The sequence below is a fragment of the Chiloscyllium punctatum genome, chromosome 23, assembly GCF_047496795.1.
Source record: "Chiloscyllium punctatum isolate Juve2018m chromosome 23, sChiPun1.3, whole genome shotgun sequence".
Classification (NCBI taxonomy): domain Eukaryota; kingdom Metazoa; phylum Chordata; class Chondrichthyes; order Orectolobiformes; family Hemiscylliidae; genus Chiloscyllium; species Chiloscyllium punctatum.
This window is the reverse complement of record NC_092761.1, coordinates 80,122,177-80,143,705: the sequence shown is the minus strand read 5'-3', so window position 1 is coordinate 80,143,705 and position 21,529 is coordinate 80,122,177. Positions and strand designations below refer to the sequence as shown.

General features: G+C 39.4%; 1 protein-coding gene across 5 annotated transcripts in view; it reads right to left on the bottom strand.

The window, feature by feature from the left end:
• The window catches only part of LOC140494157 (cell adhesion molecule 1-like), a 392,277-nt gene that overhangs the window by 23,920 nt on the left and 346,828 nt on the right, over positions 1 to 21,529 (bottom strand). For 3 of the 5 annotated variants that reach the window (XM_072593228.1, XM_072593231.1, XM_072593229.1), the window contains one exon: positions 6,448 to 6,480. The exons of the other annotated variants lie outside the window; for them this stretch is intronic. In XM_072593228.1, coding sequence (XP_072449329.1) covers positions 6,448 to 6,480 — 33 coding nt within the window. The remainder of the gene's footprint in view (positions 1 to 6,447; positions 6,481 to 21,529) is intronic. 5 annotated transcript variants of the gene reach the window in all.

Sequence of the window (21,529 nt, the reverse complement as noted above, 5' to 3'; positions counted from 1 at the left end):
CATATCCTCTCCACAGCCAAAACAACATGCTTCCACCTTAACAATATCGCTCATCTCTTTCCATGCTAAATTGATCATCTGCAAATGTGAAACCCTCACTGGGCCAGCCTCAAATTTCATCCAAGCAACAACTCAAACTCATGGCCTCCCCCTCCCCCAAACCCCTTTGAATCCCAACTAAACATTCAACCAATAATTTGGAGATGAATTCCCCAATCTTCGGAGAGATTTGAGCTAAGTTAGTGCATCCCAACTGAAATCATTCATGGCATCCTAGACAAAGACTTTGGAGGAGGATCGCACTCCTCAAAGCTGTGTGGTTGGGGTCACTGAAGAGAGTGCACATTAATCTGGTCACACTAAACCATAGCAAAGAGAGGGACTATTGCCTATGGCCACAGGTAGGTTACCCAAGTACTCCATCTGTAGATCACAGGTTACTGCACACTGCTCTAGATGACTGTTGGGATGCAAGAGGCATGGTTTGCCCACACAAGATAGAGCCACTTGTGAGTGAAGGTCTGCACCCGGTATTAAACTGGGTGATGAAAGGAAGAGACATAGAGAGGGAGGAGTGCACGAGAGAGAGAGACAGAGACAGAGAAAGAAAGAAAGAAAAAAAGAAAGAAAGAGAGAGCGCGAAAGAGACAGCGCGCGCGAGAGAGCGCGCGAGCCAGAGAGAGAGACAGAGAGCGCGCGCGAGAGAGAGAGAGAGAAATAGAGCGCAACAGAGAAACAGAGTGCGAGAGAGACACAGATAGAGAGCGCGAGAGAGACAGAGAGCGCGCAAGAGAGAGAGACAGAGGCAGAGAACACGAGAGCAAGTGCGAGAGAGAGACAGAGCGCGGAGAGCGGGCGGGCGGGCGGGGAGAGCGGGCGGGGGGAGAGGGGGGGCGGGCGGGGGGAGAGCGGGAGCAGGCGGGCGGGGGGGAGAGGGGGAGCGGGCGGGCGGGGGGGAAAGAGCGCGCGCGCGAGACAGACAGACAAGAGCGCGCGCGCGAGACAGACAGACAAGAGCGCGCGCGCGAGACAGACAGACAAGAGCGCGCGCGCGAGACAGACAGACAAGAGCGCGCGCGCGAGACAGACAGACAAGAGCGCGCGCGCGAGACAGACAGACAAGAGCGCGCGCGCGAGACAGACAGACAAGAGCGCGCGCGAGAGAGACAGAGACAGCGCGCGAGAGAGACAGAGAGCACGCGAGAGAGACAGACAGAGAGTGCGAGAGAGAGAGCCAGAGAGCCAAAGTGAGACAGCAAGCGCGTGAGAGAGCGAGAGAGTGTGCACGAGTGAAAGAGAGTGAGAAAAAAGCAACATCACTCACCTTACCAAGAATAGCTCACGTGGTGTCCTAAGTGATTGCGCATTTCATTCCAGTGGCATATGCTACAGTTCAAATAAAGCAAATCTCCTCAAACCACTCAGTGAAAAACCGTACAACCAAGGTATAAATAGCTCATTTCATTGCAAACACAGACAGAGCCTGTCACCTTACGTTATGCTAGTGTATTTTTGTCACACTTATGTTCAGGTATATTTTTACTGGATCCCTGATCATCCAAGTGTTTATTTTTCAAGTGCCCCCAGGTTCTGATTGTCTGAGCCCACAGGCCTCACAAAACTGTAAAATAAAAAATGTGAGTCCAGCCCCATACTCTGGCTGGCAGTGTTCAGTGACTGAACCTCTTCTGCCTTCCTGAACCTCAAACAAATAAAGCATTAAGCCTAAATATGCACGCATTTGTGTTGGTTCTGGAGAAGTGACAAGTAAAGAATGCACAGGAAATGGAGGGCAGCATTCTGCAAATGAATAGCAAGTCCTCTATTATCTCTCACAGGCAGGATGTCAGCAATTCCCAGCCAGGGGGGGAAAAAAAAAGAGATTTGCAGGCCAGAATGCAATGGAATCAGTGGCATTCCCTGCCAGACCATTAACATGTTAAATTCTGCCACTGAGCCTTTATTAACAAGATGATGTAACTGAGGAAGCTCCCAGGCTTGAATAAATCAGCATTTTATTTTGCCAAGAATTTAGCGTGGAACATTGGCAAAATTGAACTTCAAACATGGATCTTTATGCTTGCATTCCTTTTAGCCTTCTCTATAATTAACAGTCATTTTTGTTTAGTTTAAAAGTAGACGTGCTTGTTCGCCCGTCGTGCTGGGTCAACCAGCTGAAATATGGGATAATTATGAAAGAAAATCATGAAACTGCAGGAGAGTCACAAAGTTTCATTTTAAAGTGAAGATGATTTTTTAAAAAACGTAGTGAAAGAAAGCAGCTCGTCCTGTTCATATGCCGATTAAATGAGATACAAGGGAGCAAACCTGTGAGGGGAGTAACAAATGTAATTTTTTTTTTATTAAAGCCTTCGTCATTTACAATTTTTAAACTCCATGCCAGGAGTCTGATCACAAGCATGTTTATGCTAATTTCCCCTCCTTCTGTGTGCTGGGAGACTCAGATTGGGATTGTAGTCCCATGGTTGCTGGCACTGATGTTGGCACTTCAGCCAAGTCACCAGTTTCCAGCCTTGGCACCAAACAACGCGCATTTAAGACAGCAGTTTGATCAGTGAGCGCCACAATATTCTCAGATGCGGAAGCCAACGCAAACATGGAGGATCCCAAGACTTGCCTGACCCAGTAGTCTGGGTGCCAGCATTGCCAGTCTACACCTCTCATCGTTGTACACCACAAATTGCCTTGCCATTGACTTTCTTGGTGGCTAGCCTTTTATTTTAAGAAACAAAAACAAATGATGAAATGCTTTGTTTCGGGGATGATGGCGACAGGCTGCAAAGCTGGTTGAGCCTGTTTAAGATTTCATTCACACTGGAGAGCCCCAGGCAGCTGAACCCCCCCCCATGCTTGTTTCAGCCAGCCATGTATTGACTAAGGCTCAATACAGCATGTACACTTACAGCTCAGGGTTTCAACTGTCCAAGATTCAAGTAACTGGCCTCCTAAACCAGACAATACAGACTATTACTGGCCACCTTTAAAGTGATTTCTTAATCTGATCAGCCCAGTGCTGATGGGGAGAACGCAGAATATTAAGTGCAGTAGAAGCAGGATTTTCCAAACAATACTTTTTTTAAAAAAATGCAATTTTGGTCAAGTTGGGCTAAATATCAAACCTCCTTGAAGGTTCAATTATCCACAATAATTTAGGTGGTTATTTTTTGGTCCAGTCATAAAATCCATAGAACCACAGAATCCTTCCACAGTGTGGAAATAGGCCATTTGGCCCAACAACTCCACACCGACACAGCAAACAGTATCCCATCCGGACCCATTCACTGACTCTATCCCTCTCACCTGTATTACACCCATGCTAACCCACACATCCCTGAACACCATGGGTAATTTAGCATGGCCAATCCACCTAACTTGCTCATTTTTGGACTGTGTGAGGAAACCCAGAGGAAACTCATGCAGACATGGAGGGGACGTGCACACTCCACACAGACTGGAATCGAACCTGGATCCCTGGCACCGAGAGGGCAGCAGTGCTAACCACTGAACCACCATTTCACCCCTTCTTTTATGTCTTTTGAGTATCAGACGTCATTAGCTATACGACAGTGTGGATAAATAACTCAACACTAAGCCTCTGCCAGTGCAGCATTAGAGCTTCCTGAAAACTGACAGATATTTCACACCTCTGTGCTCAGGTGTTCCCACATGGGGAGGTGTAGTGCCACCCCATGGTGTGGATTAAACATTGCGCCAATTTGCAGGGTTATCTTTTTCCCAGCACAGAGAAAGATAAACACATTTCCCTTAGCCAGGCATTGTTGCACATTAACACAAATCCCACAGTCTCAACTTTATTGAGATGACATCTGGTTAGTAGGACATCAGTGATATAAAAATAGAGCAAATTAATAAGTCATTTTTTCCTCAGTCCAAGCACAATCTACTTAAATTAGAACCTCACCTGATCTGGAGCTATAAGGGATTCACAGTTAAAACTTCATTCTGAGCAGTTGAATGGCACAATTAGTAAGCAGCAAAATTATGCACAGATTAGTAGGAGTTAAAAACACAGGCCTACCTCCTACAGACACACCAATATTAGACTACACAGCTGTGGACTAATAACACAAGCAGAGTGTGCATCAAAACATTGTGCTGTTTCTGAAAATAATAAATGTCATCCAAAGTGGCAAAACAAGCCTTAGAGTGAGACAGTCAGGTGCTGCCCCTGGTTTAGTATCATTTTGGGAAAGGCCAACAGAACAATTGGTGTCATGCACTCAAAGTAAATAGGGACTAAAGCAATAACACTGCAAGTCAACAGCCCTCTCTCCCTATCCTAGCTAAAATGCAACAAGATGGTATCAGTATGGTGTGGTTAAATCTGTGTCAACTGACGCAGTAACTGTAATCCTCAATCACAAAGATTACCAGCAACTCCACCTAACTCTGTTTTGTTTCAAAGAAAAGAATACACTGCACAAAAACAGCTGACTTTAAATCTAACTATAATGAATGGATTTATTCAAATACTAAGATGTTGCTATTGACTACCAACCATCTTATAATTCCCTTGCCAGATGTATGCCCATTCAACAAATGGCATGATGAATGGCAAGATTGTTTATTCTTGACACTGGCTCACTGTATCACTGACAAATGTGCATATTAATAACGTTATTAATAGCTAATTTCTGAAAATTCCAGAAAGAAATGCTGATCCTCAAGTCCTGATGAAAGTTTGACTTTCCATGCTGTCAGATTTAGAACATTCAAAGCTTGTTTTTGTTTCCTGACAAGATGGGGGATGAGGCAGTAAAGAGTTAGCTCGGCTGGTTAATATTTCTAGTTAGCTGTACTTTAGAATAATTCCCAAAAATCCAACATAAAGAGTCATTTCATCTTTTTAACAAGGAGGTCACGAATTTGTAAATGGTTACCCTTCTCCATTTTATTTCAATTAACAAGCTGTAGCTACACACTAAGCTGTGAAACAAAACTAAGCTTGGTGCAATGACTATTAAGGTATCCAAGATCTTCACTATGACTCTATCAACAAACATTTTATCATGACCAATAGGTCCATAAGCCAGTAATTTAGCTCAATGCTTCTGACATTAACAAAGGAATAAAAGCAATACGCAAAGTCTGGAAGATTGTTTTCCAAGAAAAGGAGTCTTATTGTATAAAGATATTTGGTTTAGCCTGACTAAATATTAGAAATTTTTTCACCAGAAATCGGCAGCGTACCTTTACAGCCACACCAGTTTGCATCTTGGGTAACATTGCACATTTTTATTGTCCCTTTTGGGGCTCAATGGGACTATTGTTGTCAAATTTAATAGGTTATTCATCACCCTGTTGAACACTTCTTTCATGGTTATGTTCTGAAGAGGGGCGTGAATGCTTGAACTGCTAGCTCAGAGGCAGAGGTACTACCAACTGAAACACAAGATCCCCAAATTAGGCCAGTGATCCATTTGCTGTGCACATTGTGGAATGAATCTTGGCGACAGAGGCAGCTTTTGGCCTTCGCAGTGGGTGCCATGTCATTGTAATGCAGTATGAAGACAAATTTTAAGAGTTTCAATCACAGGGTGAGAGCAAGAGTCCTGGTCAGATATTTAGCAACAATAAATGTAGCTAGCTATCTGTAGATGGCAAGCCTGTCCTTTTGTGTTTAGACAGAGAGCAAAGCAAAAGCTGGTAGTGCAACTTAGAACAGTCAGCCAATACAAATACAGTATTTATACTGTGATGATAACTTCAGAAACGTTGAGTACAAAATAGAAAGATTATTTTTATTTAAAATTAATTTCCATTAACTTCTTAAGGGCCAAAGCAAAGTTTTACAATCAATAATTCCAGATAAACAATAAATAAAAATTTGACATAATGGTAAAATACTGCACTGATCATTAGATTATGTCTTTACATAATCAAGCTTCAGAGTTTATTAATTAGACAGATGAGACACAGATATGGGGTTATTCTAAATCCTGTTATCTTGCATTTTAATTCAATTAGTTGCTTTGAGTTCTTTAGCTGACAGCCACTGTAAGATTTGTCTGTTTGAAACAAGTAGCAAAGGGTTCATTAGTGATCTCCAGCAAGGAAGCAGAGCTGATCACATCTATTCTTGAGTAACTCCAGCTCACAGCCATGCAAAGTATTTAAGCAACTATGGTCATTAGGGCCAAGAATGACTTTGCATGTCCTTTTCTGAATCTTCAATGGCTCGATCTTGCTACTTTGTGATTTAATTAAATATGAACAATTTGAGAGACAGGATAAAACTGAAAGTCTAAGAAATCAAGATGAAGTTGAGGAACTCTGTACTTATGAGCCAGGTTCTTCAGAAAAAGAGAAATTCCTGGTATTTGGGTGCATCTGAGCCAACCTCCCCCTCCAAGGCTTGTCTTACCACAAAACAAAGTAACTAAATAAACATCAAGTTTTACCAACCGTGAGCTGATGGTTCTGTCGTCGGCGATGTAGCTACACACAGGGAACAGATGATTTGAGGAAGGGAAGAAACAGTAGGAGCATCATGCACAGGGATGGGAAAAATGGAATAGAAACGTAAACAAGCATTCAAGATATTCCATGACAACAAGCAACAATTAGATTGTTAAAAATTTCTGAACAAGTAGGGTGGGGTCAAGGGGGGGGTGGGGGACCTTAAAGCTGTAAATAAAAAGAAGCCAGTGAATGATCATCTCATCATAAAAAGACCCAGTCACATGGTACACTAAACTGCAGTTGTCAAGGCAACAATGATTAATAATGGTTGCAATGATTACATTAAAACCAGCTGAACAGCACAAACATTGGATCAAATCACTTCTCATTCAACAGCTAAAATGCAGCCCTTTCATTTAATGGAGGAGAGCACAAGAATGTACATCGATGGACATTTCCTCAACTTCTTTGGTCTTTTCACATGGCGTTTCAATAGAAGATAATGGTTGGAATTAAATTGACTGGTAGATTACAAATCCAGCACATTACAGACCAGAGTGGGGAGGAGATGGACTAATCCATTTTCTAGTTATGAAAGTTTAAAAACTTTAAAGCAGATGTTCCTAAATGGTTAAGTGAATTGTTTAAAAATACTTGTCTCCTGAATGCATTAGATTTTAAAAATAAGCAGCATTTTAAAAAATAGTTTGATGGACTTTCAACTTCAGTGCTGTCTCCCTCAAATTAGGAGGAAGTGGAATAGTTTGGGTCACAACATTGTTCCAAAGCACATTTTAGATTTTATCCCTTCTAATTTGATGCTATCCTGAAGATTTTATCCATCAATTCCTCCTGAGTGACTTGCCCTACTTGCGGAAATGGCCAAAACATGACACTTGCTATCTTAAACCTGTTATCCCTTCCAATCACATTGCTTCATTTAAAAAAGTATAAACTTTTACATTAGGGAAAAAGAAATCCATTTAAACACTACTTTGAACAATAACAAATTGCAGCTTTAATTCAATGAGGCAGATGCTGACTCAGATCAATTTTAGACCGGCTGGTTAGATAAAGTTTCTTCAGCTATGGGATTACAAATTGATGGAACAGTTATTCAATGCTGGGTTGGCACTATGATCCATATAGATTTCAAGCATACACATAAATCGTTCTTTAAAAACTAGGTTATAGATGACTTTTTACAGTTACAGCTACAAATTCTAAGTGTCAATTAACTTTACTGGGGAAATTTAACAAATTTGGAACAGGTCCAAGGTGCATATAGTCTAAAGAGACATCCCAGAAAATAAATAACGAACCAATCTTTCAATTTCTTACAACTGGAATGTTTTCTCTATCACTCTGGTCTACAAGAGGTTGAAGAAAGGGGAGGCAGGAACTAACTTCCAGTAGGACATTGGGTGCTGGCACCCAGGACAGTATAAAGGGTTGAGACAGAGTGAAGATGGGACTTGTGTTTGAGTGTGCATTTTTGGTGGGAAAGATGACGACTTAAGTTTTCTGCCTGGATGAAGACTACAAAAGGAGGAGATAGTGGTTACTGTCTGCCCAATTAACCTACGAAGGAATAGCATTTAACATGTTAAACCTATCCCCACTATTCAATAACGTCTTGGCTAGTGAACTGCTTCCACATGCCTGCCTTTGCTCCCTTCCCCTTGCTTTCATTTTTAGAGAATTAGCAATTGATTCAGCATCATATGTCATTTGCAGATGGAAATTTTCAACCTAGACACCTTTTTCTGTACTGTAGCATTTTCTTATTTCATTTCTGGAAGGTCTGGTCCCAATTTCTAGATAGCGTTCTCTTTCGAGATTTTCCAACAGCAGAAATACCTACCCTCCGTTACCATTAATGTATTAAATTTTCAATCAAATCACATCATTATCTTCTAAATTCCAGGGAATAAAAATCTATTTTACATAGTTCCACCGGTTTTATATCTCTTCCAGAGTCCAGGCATCAATCTAGCTAATCAAGACAAAGCACTACCTCCAAGACTTTGTTCTATTCTCAAGCCATACAGACAATGGTCCACCCTCTGCTGATTCAGTGCAGACTGTAGCATGTCTAGTTAGGTCAAGAACTCTCTGATCCCATTCTTATACCTTGCTGAAAAATAGCCCTTTCCCCCAACCAACCACTAATACCAGCTGGATAGAAAAGACCTGAGATTAGTTACACCAACTGGCCAAGTTATTTCTTCCATATATGTATCACAGGAGTTTACATTTAGAGTGATGTTATCTAAATAATACCTCAGGTTGTAGGCATAGGTCAAATTATCTAACAGATCTAGCAAGAGAAAGGGAAACAGTAGTGCATCTGTCCTAGCTAAGTGCAGTAGTCCTTTGACTGTGAGTTAGCAATGTGGTAATGCTAAACACATTAATTCACCCGAAGTAGTACCGCTTGTTGGTTAAGTGGAACGGTTAAGAGTACTTTTCTTGGGGAAAAAAAAAATTCGATGTGATGACCATGGAGTGTGTTCAGGTGAGCCATATTAATACTTGTAATGGCATAGTCCTAGTGAGCAGTTCCAAAGCATAGGAAAATGGTCAAGGAAATTGTAAAAGGTGATGGGGTGATAATAAGCAAGACGGTCAATTGCTCAACTGTAATAAACACAGAAAATGCCCGTAATCTGCTCAATAGTGATTAATAAAAGTGATACCTCTGTGCAAACTAGGAAAATCTCTCTGAAGTTTAGTGGATAAGGAATAATTCAGAAAACACATACCCAACGTTTAGTGGAAAAGGAGTGAAATAGCTAATGTTTTCAACAGTCAGAATCCAAGTAGAAAATAAGTTGTGCCAGGGAGAGCTGGTTTGAATGTATAATGTCAAAGAGGGCAAGAATAAAACTTGCATTCCCCAAAAGAGTGAGACTTTACAAAGTAGTGACAAATACCAATTTAATTTACAATCTTCACAGGTACTTAGCTTGGTTTCAAGAAACTCACTTGCCAAAAGTGTGAAGGCATGAAACCAATCAGGTAAGGTGAAAACTGAAATTACTTTTGGATAACTAACCGATGATAAATCAGGACCAATTGTTAACTGCTCAGTGATGCTATTACCAACTGATATTTACCTTGGAAGCAGGAAATAAAATGCAGTGAGAAGCAAGAGAAAGATACAGAATTGACTGATCCGTTAGTATCCTGTTTGTTTTTTTTTGAAAAAGGTTGAAATGCACAAAAACTGTGCAAATTTTACTGAATATTTATCTGGTTTGATAAAGTCTCTGGAAAGCTATTCTTAAATCATACGTAATATTATGATGTGCTGCACATTGGTAAAGCTTTGCATGGTAATGCATTTTAAAACAATGCTTTTAATAGTATTGTCTTTCCTAATAGATTGTAGCAACATTTATTGAGAATGCAATATATTGGTTCTCATTTTGAATGCATACCCAAGATAAAGATTTTTTTAAAAAGGAGTATAGTGTTAAGGTGAAAGCTAATTTGTGCCTGTGTGCATATCTATTACAGTGCTTGCATTTTCAACATCAGTTCATTAAGTAGCAGTAATACTGATTGTATTGGATTGATTGCAGAAAACCTTCTTAATCATCAGACACAGCTGATTCAAACATTTTAAATGAGAAGTGAATATATGTGAATTGAGGGACAGAATATTGTGAATCTAAGTTGCTCTCAACTAAATTTAAAACCTATGAAAAATAGTACCTTGCTTGAGGTATAGTTAATGGAATCATCCTTAGTGGTTAGCCAATGACTGATTGGGAAGTCACATGGCAACGAAGACAACAAAGTGCATTCAGAAGGAGACACATACAGCCATTTTCTTTCTGATACAGAATAACAATCGGTAGTGTGCTGATACTATAGCTCGAGGAGGTATATTTTGCATTTTTTTAAAATGTAGAATGTTTGAGACAGAGGTGCTAAGCAGCCTGCTCAAAGGCCAATAAAGTAAACACCTTGAGGGGTCTTACGGTTTAAAAAAAAATTAAGTTGAAACAATAGAAGCGGCCTGAGTGGGTGGGGTCCAAGCTTTCACAGAACCAGGATTTTTTTCTCATGTTTTAATCCTCAGTAGTAGTCACTAGGGTCTTAAAGCTGAATGTGGAAGTTCTTATTCCTCTCCTTGTTATAGCTAAAGCAGTCTTCCTGCTGCTAAAAATGCTTGAGACAATATATTTTACTGAATTTGCATTTGCCAAGAATTTATTTATGGCATGTTACTATATTGGAACAGTTAATTATTTATAGTTTATATATATTATTTTGTTAAGCATTTCAATAGTTACATTTTTTTTATGTTTATGTGTATTTTAATTACAGTGTATTAATAAAATGCATTTTGTTTGAAGCCTGGTAACTTGACCAATCGAATTGCATCCAATACAATCCTTTACACATACCATTTCAATTAAGAAAAAGTTAAGGCCTATTCTATCATAATACATTTAGTCTGAGTTTGGTCCGGGCCATAATAATAGGTGGCAGAGTAAGAACACTTCAGAAACACTGGGTATCTGTGTATTGGGCCAAATGCTGGCAAATTGGACTAGATTCATTTAGGATATCTGGTTGGCGTGGTTGAGTTGGACCGAAGGGTCTATTTTTGTGCTGTACATCTGTGACTCTCTACGAAAGACTAAAAGAAACAAAAATATCTGAAAAGACCAAGTTTCAGGCCTGACCTCTTCAACAGACAGTATAAAATAGCTGGAGATTATGTGGGTGGTATCAGCCACAATTCCTACTCCTGATGGCCATCTTTTAACCTCAGTTCACTGGGGCCACCACTAGAATATCAATTTGCTTGTTCACTCAGTATGTGGCTGAGCATTTCTGGCATTTTCTGTACTTGTGTCACACTTTCATATCTGCAGTATCCTGCTTTTCACCATTCTTGGAATTTTTCACCTGGAAGGGACACTTGCTTTGTATCATTGTCATGTGGCTTTGGCTGCCTGGCAGTGAAGCAATTCTGTAGAGTAATCATGGATAATTCCATATGGTAGCAACTCTTGCAACTGATTCAAGGCATTAACTACTGTAGAACTATACTATAGGGAAAAGGTACATTGGAATCCTAGACTTTACAGGCTTAAAGCCAGAATGCTGCTTGAGGACAACAGTTACCCTTTGTGTGCACTGACTTTAGTCTGGGGAGAGAGCTTAAGAGTGGAGATGGTTTGTGGAGAATTCAGTTACATCTCCCATTCTGCATCACCATCATTTGATACCCACAGTAAAGCATCCAGGGCTTGAGTAAGGATGGGATGATGTCTCCCATGTGCAAACAGCTTGCTAATTCTTGTATCAATGATTATGTAGGGAGAATGGTTATTGAGGGAGATGGGTATTTTTCTCTGGTGCCAAAACAAGTTATTGTCAAAGTTAGGAGTTGAAGCCAGTAATGGGCAAAAGATTCCATGATTCCTAAAGATTTGGTTTGGTGTCAGATTTTCTTTAAACTTAGATGGGTGAAGTGAATACACCTGTACTTGCAAGGTAAAACATGTCTCTCTGCTGTCATTCACTCAAGTTATTAATATCATCAGTGCTATATACTACCACTAACTAGCTATGACAGATTTCTCATCAGCTATCTACAGATGAGTTCTAACTTACCTAAATTTTGTGTGTTAAAAATGTCTTTTTACTTTGACAGTCTAAAGAGAGTCAGTAAAGTTGCATCTTTCTGTAAGATTGAACTGATTAAGCTATGACTTGGACAAGTTAATGCATTATTCAGATTTGCCTATTTTTTTCCCCTCCAGAACAAGCTTAGAAATTTCAAATATATCTGATTAGCTAGTTCCCAAAATCCTTATTATTTCAGTGTAATTTGAAGCTAGCTTAGAATGTTAATTTGAAGAACATGGTTAACATGCAAGATACCCCATCTGGATTTGATGAAAGATAGTTTGCTTTTCTTTAAGAAAAAAAAATCAGCTGGGAGAGGGAAACATCAACAGTAAAAACAGACTTATGTTGTGAGGACCAAGCACACTTACTGGAGAAAATACCATGTGTGACCTGATCAGATTGATAGTACAATCTAATGTATGCTCCTCGAAGATCACTGAAGTGTACAGATAGGAATAAGATTTTTAAAAGACGGTCATTTAACAGATTTCCAATGAAGCAAACTACCTGCCAGGCAGTTTAAATTGCATTAAAACATGAAAAAACAATTCTAGGTCTGAAGGATAGTGGTTGGGCCAATTTATTTGGGGAAGCTGCAAAATATTCAGTGAGCATATGAGAAATTCTGCCTAAAGAAACATTTATTAAATAGAAATTACTTTCCATGCATCATTTGCTAAATTAGAACAAGTAGTTTTCACAACCGGATGACATTTTATAAAACATTCTTCTGCTCTGTTCAATGTAATGGGTGAGGTAATATTTGCATTCCCAAGAAAGATTTAATTAAAAAAGATTTTGGAATAATTTAGCATGCTGTATTTGGTTATTTCAAAACTACCAAAATAATGAGATAAATTGCTAACTTATACAATTCTCGGCATGAAAATCTATCCTAAATATTAATTCTCTCTCCTTCAAAATTATTTGTTTTTTTTAAACCAGCCTAGATTTAAAAAGAACATAATTTGCTTGGCTTTATTTATTAATGAAATAAATTTCAAACAAATGAAATCTGAACTACAATTACTAACCAGGTGTGAACAGAATTTGTACCAATTGCATTGTCTATACAATTCATGCCTCGTTAGAAAGTGTTTCATGCAGCATTACAGAGTTAGACCCAGAAATAGTCATGCAACGATACTGCAAGAATCCATAAACTTAATCAACTAGAACAGCAGGCTCTCTGTACTGATCACAGGTATGGGGACTAGGATTGTTGTATTGGCATTTGAGTTTTAAATAGGAATTCCATTAATAACCCAACCATACAGCATTATTAATTGCAAAACCATTAATGAGGACGCCTTTAAGCATTGAATAATGAGCTGCATTTAAATTTTCTTTTTTAAAAAAAATACATCACGTCTGTCCTCAATGCGTCAATAAACTGGAAATCTTGCTCTTTAACCAACCCTTTCAAGAAAAATGAATAGCATCTTCATCATCGGCTCTTGTACACACCATGCACTTGAAACAGAGGTTTTTTTTATTTCCTTACTTTTTTTGGCTTGTTCATAGGAACTATTCTTTGTATTATAATCTGAGAACATTTTACCAGTATCGGGATTTGAGATCAAGGTTATTGTTTTGAACAAAGCTGGGAGAATTCACTGTTTGACTGAATTGAGAACTTCTAGTTTGACAAAGGACCATCAACTATATGATACCTATTATTACAAACAACCTCCTGGATTGAATACTTCAATAGTCAAACCAATGACAATCGTCAAAAGCTATGATCCCACATTGTTTTAGTCACCCAAGAATCTTTTTGAAGAGGAAATATTATGAGTTGCTTCTTCAGCATAATGGAGAATTAATGAAAAAGAATTCTTCCAACTTTGTTTCCAAGTTGCGGTAAGTACATTCTTCAGACATATGACATTTTAAAAAAGTTTTATCCATTTCATATCATGCCCTTGAACTTAAGGAAACAGTAGGGAACCTGGTTCCAGGATTCTGCCAATGCCACTGGAAGTGGCTAGAAAGGAAGCTGTTCATGGCACATCAAGTGCAGTCTTCCTCCTCGTCTGATGTACCTACCTCACACTTGGTACCTCCCCATCGCAGCAACCTAGACTGGGACCTGCAGGAGTGAATTGATGTTCTCTTGCTGTGACACAATGCACCAGTTCATGACCATGCTCTGCTGCACCCACACATCAATCTGCAGCACAGTTAAGGCATTATTTTGTCAGCACCACTGCTTGCATAAGTAGTGGTTTCAACAGATCCTGATTAATGGAACATTATATGAGAGGCAGCCCATGTTGAACTTGTAAGTTTTCAACCAAAAGACTCACAATTCTGAATCCTATTATTCTCAACACAAGGACACTGAATGAATGTACCATAAATCAAAAGCAATTTATTATGACAAAAGTTTTTTTTAAGAAAAGAAAAGGTATGTTTTACAACCCCATCCAATCTCGGACCAACAAAATTGTGCAGTGTTTTGTGGCTGCAAAAATAACCACTCCTCGCTGAAGACTGCTTTGACAGTTTGATTTTCATAGACACGAGTAAGTCGCTGGCAATCTTAAAAAGCACAAAATTATCCTGTCATAACATTCTTGATCATAATGAAGTGGGTGACAAGGACAAATAAGTCAATGCATATCCTGTAGGATCTTGTAAGAGATAATCAGATGAGAAACAGAAAAGCTGGTCAGAATTTGAAATGTGAGGCAGGATTTTCTATAGGATAAGAGAAAACGGAAGCAACACAATGCTGCAGCACTGTGCCTGCCCATAATAAACATCGAGAATTTATGCTGGTTACAAGAATTGGACAAGTACAGCAGTTTGTGTTGAAACAGCGAAGGAATCAATTTCAGAAATTGCCCTCACTGATTATCATGAATATCTATGGCTTGAGAAAGCAAATCAGGAAGTTAATTCAAATTGATCTTCTGGTTGTAAGTGGTCGTTGAAAACATTGAAGAAAATGCCAAATAACTGGTGAATTTTTTTCCCCTGGAAAAATGTACTTCAGTCCAATGGCAATAAAAATTTATTGCAAGATCTCACAGACCATCAGAGCTTCAGGAGGTAATAATGATCGCTGTGCAAACAGTGTACTCTCTCCATGAAACAGGAAATCACTTCACAAAAAAAAGTTTCATTCTCTGTGCAGTGATGAGAATATAGCTTTTTTTTAAAAAAAGTCATTAATGATCCCAGGATGTTTGCCATGATCTCCTATTATACTGCATTACTGCTTCTGGTTTACCCATGTTGATTCAAGGGGAAAATGCAGCACAAATACCTTAACCAAAAAGACAGGTCACAAAATAGTTCTAAGTTTTTCTTAATACTACAAAAATACTGTCATTCGACCTAACAGCCTCATATTTCCATGCACTTGTTACAATCCCCACAGTGACAGATAACTTCTAAAAACCAATCTGAATTTTCAGTGACTTCTGCATTGTCATTCAAGTTTTCAAGCTTTAAGACTTGCTGAAATATCCAAACTAAAAGCGACAGTGGGTAATTTAAACTCTAATCTACAATAAAGATCCTCGAGTTAACTGATGAAATAATCAAAAATCTTCCTCCACAGATGTACTGTGCCCTGTCCTGCAAATAGACACATCATTTTCCATGAACAATATCCATTGTTATTTTCTGCTCTCAAAAGCTTCTTTCCTTATTCATTCATCAGCAGGATTATATCTGATCCACAAATTGACTTTCATAGCAAAGGCTACACCATTCCCTCTAGCCAAAGATAGGCAAATCTTCCAATTTCAGTTAAATTCTCATTAACTTTGATTCATTCATTGGAGTGAAAACTCCCATTTGTATCTTATGGTTGAGAACAATAGAGACTAGCTGCTTTTATTTGTTTGCTACCTCACTTTCTCCCAAATGTCACCCAGTTATAGGAAGGAGATTATTAAGCTGGACAGGGTCCAGAAGAGAATTATCAGGATGTTGCAGGTATGGAAGCTTTGAGTTATAAGGAGAGACTGGATAGGCTGGTACCCCTTTCACTGAAGTGTAGGAGATCGAGAGGCGAAGTTAAAGTTTGTAAAATCATGATAGATAGGGTTAATGGTAGTTTTCCTTTGGATTGTGGGAGGAAACTGGAGCACCCAGAGGAAACCCACGCAGTCACGAGGAGAATGTGCAAACTCCACACAGAGTCGCCTGAGGTGGGAATTGAACCCAGGTCTCTGGCTCTGTGAGGCAGCAGTGCTAATCACTGTGCCACCGTGCCACCCACTTATGTTCAGCATGGATTGGTTTCACCAAAATGTCCATTTCCCTGCTGTCTGACTGTCTCCAGATTAACCAATTTGTGAAGTTCATTGATATCTTAAGGGTAACCCTGTAACCTGATCCCTCAAAGCTGTCAACATTGCATCCAAGTATGAATGTGAATCAGCTATCCCTGAGGCACCCATGATTGCACTTGAATTTATGTGGACCTTTCAGAGTAAAAGGTTTACAAAACCTGATATCTGCAACACCTCCGTGGACCTGGAGGTCAACTATCTAACCAGGTACACCACAGATGCCTTTGTCACAATGGCAGTATTCAGAGAAGGTCATTCAATCTCCTTCACTACCTAATACATCTTAAATTAGACAAATTCATAATCTTTAGAGGAAATGTGGGATGAAGGTTAAACAGGAAGAAGCGACCATACAGTGATTCGGGCAAAGGGATCTTCAATTCTACAAAGGCTGCATCAACAGTAGAGTTTACTGAAGCAGGACAAATTCGGCAGATACAGAAACTCGCATTGGGTCACTAATAATTTACGCTAACCAATCAAGGGCCTGTGAGACCACTTTGACATTTCAGTGCTTTACAAAGTAACATTAGAAGTAATACTTCTAGAGAAATCTAGTCTCCAAAAAGAGAGGATAAAATAAAAATATTGAGATATTGAAGATTTAAACTCCCTTCTACATACCCACTGCACATCCCCTCCTCCCCCAACCTCAAAGCCTGGCTGTTCTACCCTTTTGCAGATAACCACCATGTTGTTCCTCTGACAGCGATCAGCGATGGTATGGGATGTTTTTAGACAATAATAAAACATTCATAAAAGATGTTGTATAACATCTGATCTGTGTCTGGCATATAAGAACCTTGAATTCCTGAACTGAGACACAGAAATTGTCTTTATCTTCCACATTTGTTGACAAAGGAGGGGGACTGAAGGCGTCGGGGGGGGGAGCAGGGAGAAGAGAGGGGTAGAGAGACAAATGAGTAGTTGTTGCATCATGAGCAACTTTGAAATCAAGCTTGATTTCACTTATTTCCAAACTCTTGATTTATCTTGTCCTCCTTGTTACTCTACCAACCCTTGGTGTTGGCCAACTGTGCAAAGATTAGATTTTTACTTACTCTTCATTTTCTTTTATTCATTTGTGGGATGTGTGCATCACTGGCTAGCCCAGCATTTATTGCCAGTCTCTAATTGCCCTTGAGGTGGTTGAGGGTCAGCTGCCTTCTTGAACCGCTACAGTCAATTTCGCGGAGATAGACCCATAACACCACTGGAAACAGTTCCAGAATTTGGTCTCAGAGTGTGGATTAAGGTTTTACTTTGTAGATACTTTGTGACTAAACTGTGATAAAGATTGATTCACAATGACAACTTGCAATAGGAAATTGGATAAACACTTGAAGGGAGACACAGACTAGGTAATGAGGAAAGCACAAAGAAGTGGACCTGGTCAGATTTCTCTTTCAAAGAGCCGGCACAAGCAGGATGGACCAAATGGCTACCTTCTATGCTGCAAGATTCTTTGAAGGTGGATGCTATATTGGTTACTTTAAAAGTAATTACTGCATACACAAGCTTAAATAAGTATACCAATTGCAAGTGAATGGCAACAATTGTGATAGCTTAGACAAGCAACCCTTCAAAGATTACATAATTGACAAAGATCAATTTTAACGTATAGTTAATAGCTTTCCATAATTGTTCTCTATTCAGATAGAGAGCACAGTTCCCTTTTCAATGGTTTCCTAATGTGAACTCATCAAGGGCATCAGATAGCCTTTAACACAATTGCTATCAGCCTAGATTATATATAAGTACACAGGCTGAACATGCATGAACTGGGCTAAATGCTCCCCAAATGGAAGAAACTCTTTTGTAGATTTTGCACTGAAGGGGAACACTAAAAACATTTAACAAATCTGATGATGTGAATTTTCAAAAGCATCATATTAATCACAAGAGACTTGAGAACATTTATAGGTCGCAGCATAAAAAGGACAGTAGCAACATGGATACAGCATTAGCTAAGTTACAGGAAACAGTGAGTAATCAATGGATCGTTTTGGACTGGAGGAAGGTTTGTTGTAGAGTTTTCAAAGGATGGCCCTGGGTCCCTTGCTTTTTCTGATATATATTAATGATCTGGATCTTGGTATACAGAGGGCAATTTCAAAACTTGCATGTGAGGGGTACAGTGTGGAATCTGAAAAGGACATTGGCAAGTCAGTGGAATGGGAAGATAGGCGACAGGTGCAGTTCAACATAGAGAAGAGTCAGGTGACACACTTTGGGAGGGGTAAATGTAAGGGAATGGGTCTGGGTGGGTTGCTCTTCGGAGGGTCAGTGTGGACGGGCCTGTTTCCACACTGTAAGTAATCTAATCTACCCAGGAAGAACATTGAAAGACAACATAAAATAGAGGGTACAATTCTAAAAGGGATGCAGGATCAGAAGGACATATATATGCGCGGAAATAATTGAAGACGGCCAGACAAGTGGAGAGAGCAGTTAATAAAGCATGCAGTGTCCTTGTTTTTAGTAATAAGTGCATTAAGTGGAAGAGCAAAGAAGCTACTTGAACTTATGTAAGATGCTTGTTAGACCTCAGCTGGAGTACTGCATACAGTTGTAGGTGCCACATTATAGTAAAGATGCAAATGCATTGGAGATAATGCAGAAGTGATTTACAAGAATGGTTCCAGAATGAGCCAATTCAGTTAAGTAAATAGAGTGAAGTAGTTGGGGCTGTTTTCCTTGGATAGAAGCAACTGACAGGAGATTTTATGTTAGTTTTCTAGAGTGATCTGGATAGTGTGGATAAGGAAAAGCACTCATAAAAGGAATATGAATGAGAAGGCACAGATTTATTATGCGCAAATGAAGTGAGGTGGGCACGAGGAAAACCTTTCACAGGTGAGTAGTTAGGGTATGGAATACACTGCCTAGAAGTGTGGAGGAGACTGCCATTTAAAGAATTCAAGAGGGCATTAGATCATTATTTGGATTGAAATTGTGTGCAAGGGTTTGGGGAGAAAGCAAGAGATTGGCACTAGGTCATGATACTCCGTTAAGAGCCGACGCAGGCACAATGGACCGAATGGCCTCCTTCTGTGCCATAACAATTCTTGTGATTCTGTGATCATACTTTAATTCTAGGGATCACATAACTTTAGCACACCCTAAGAATCCTTGCTTTCAATTTCTGAAATTAACAGTAAAACTCTATTAGAATGGTTTGTTGTAGTGTACATACACTTATACCATTCGGCTTTCTTGGTTCTCAAATGAGGTTAATTTGTTTTGATGGTCAAAAATTACTTTTCTTAATAATATGATCCATTGAAACATGGTTTCATTTTTGCGTACCCCACTTTGTATTATAACTAGCTGCCACTATATATCAAGGTATTATAAAAGTAAAAAGAAAATGCTGATCTGTCTCTCTATTCTCCTTCCTCAATCAATTGCAGCATCTCCTAGTGTATACATGAACCACAAGTGTGAGATTCCCCCCATCTAAGGGAGGTCACCACTCACAGGGAGTTTGCCCTCAAGTTCTGTATCTGATGTCTCATTGTTACCAGGAACCTACTAAGCAACAAAAATGCAATGGAAAGTAACATATTTAGCCATAACCAAATAGACTGCAGCAGTTCAAGAAGGCAGCCTACTGCCACCATCATGAGGGCAATTAGGGCCCAGCCAATGACATTCACTTCCTATGAATGAATAGAAGAAAAAAACAAAGGTAAGTGAAAACCGCACCTTTGTGCAGTTGGAAATCCCCACAGGTTAATCAAGTAATAGGGAAACCAAGCTAGTTCAAGAGATTGGAAAGACTTGGGTTTTGACTTGCAACATTATCTGCCAAATCTGAGCAAGCCATGGATTGCTAGAGTTGGAATTTAGATGGTAATTGATGTGCACTAGAATCAAAGTAAGTTTACATCACATCTTTAAAACGTGAGACAAGTTATTCGATAATATTTTGCACGCAAAAGAGTTTGATTCCCTTTAAGATGTTTATGAAGTCATAGCACTGCAGACACACAATGCAATCAACTCTGCTTTGAGCAATTCAATTATGGAAGTCTGCCTCACTTCTCATTTTAGACAAAATAACATGCCTTGCTGAAAACAGTCCTATGAGCCACCTGTGTATGAGAACTAGAGGGTGGCACGGTAACTTAGTGGTTAGTACTGTTGCCTCTCAGAGCCAGAGACCTGAATTTGATTCTAGCCTCAGGTGACTGTCAGTATGGAGTTTGCACATTCTCCCACAATACAAAGATGTGCAGGTTAGGTGCATTAGTTAAGGGTAAATGTAGAGTAATAGGTTAGGGGAACGGGTGGGTTACTCTTCGGAGGGTCAGTATGGACTTGTTAGGCTTAATGGCCTGTTTCCACACTGTAGAGAAATCAATGATTCTATGAAATGTATATCAAGGCAGCAACACAGCATGGGGTTGGGTTATTATATTTTTTAGACTCCCTATAAATGTCTGCTGTCACCGATTCATAGGTAGATTGAAGGATCATTTACAGAACAGAGTTAAATTGTCTTTTTTTGCCCCAAGAGATGGTTTAATACTGTTCAATGAACAACAATTCTGCATCTTATGATCATGCCCATATAAAAAGGTCAGAACTATTTGTGGCGTCAATTTAAAATGTAACATAATTGTCACATTGATATTCTTGGCTTTGACAAAAGTATCTCATGTCTTAAAACATGGAATTGAACCCTCCCCTTTCCCTCAGAGTTATTCAGACCTGTTGAATCTGTTATCACACAATTTTGATAAAGATTTCTAAGATAAGTTCTTTTGAACATATGTAGGAGCAGACACAGACCATTCAGCCCATTGAAACTGTTGGGCCATTCAAGAAGATTACAGCTGACTTCCAACCTCAACTCTTCCTGCATTATCCCAATATCCCTTATTTTCCTGCATGATCAAGATTCTGTCAATCTCTGTCTTCAATCTATTCGACAACTGGACATCTGCAGCTCTCTACAGAATTCCAACAATCCATGAAGCAGTTCCATCTTAGCTCAGTCCCAAATTGACAGTCTCTGCTCAGACTGTGACCCTTCATTCCAGACAGAAGTAATCTCCAAGCATCTACATTGTCAAGCTTCTTCAGAGTTGCATTGACCTTGAATGCATTACAGT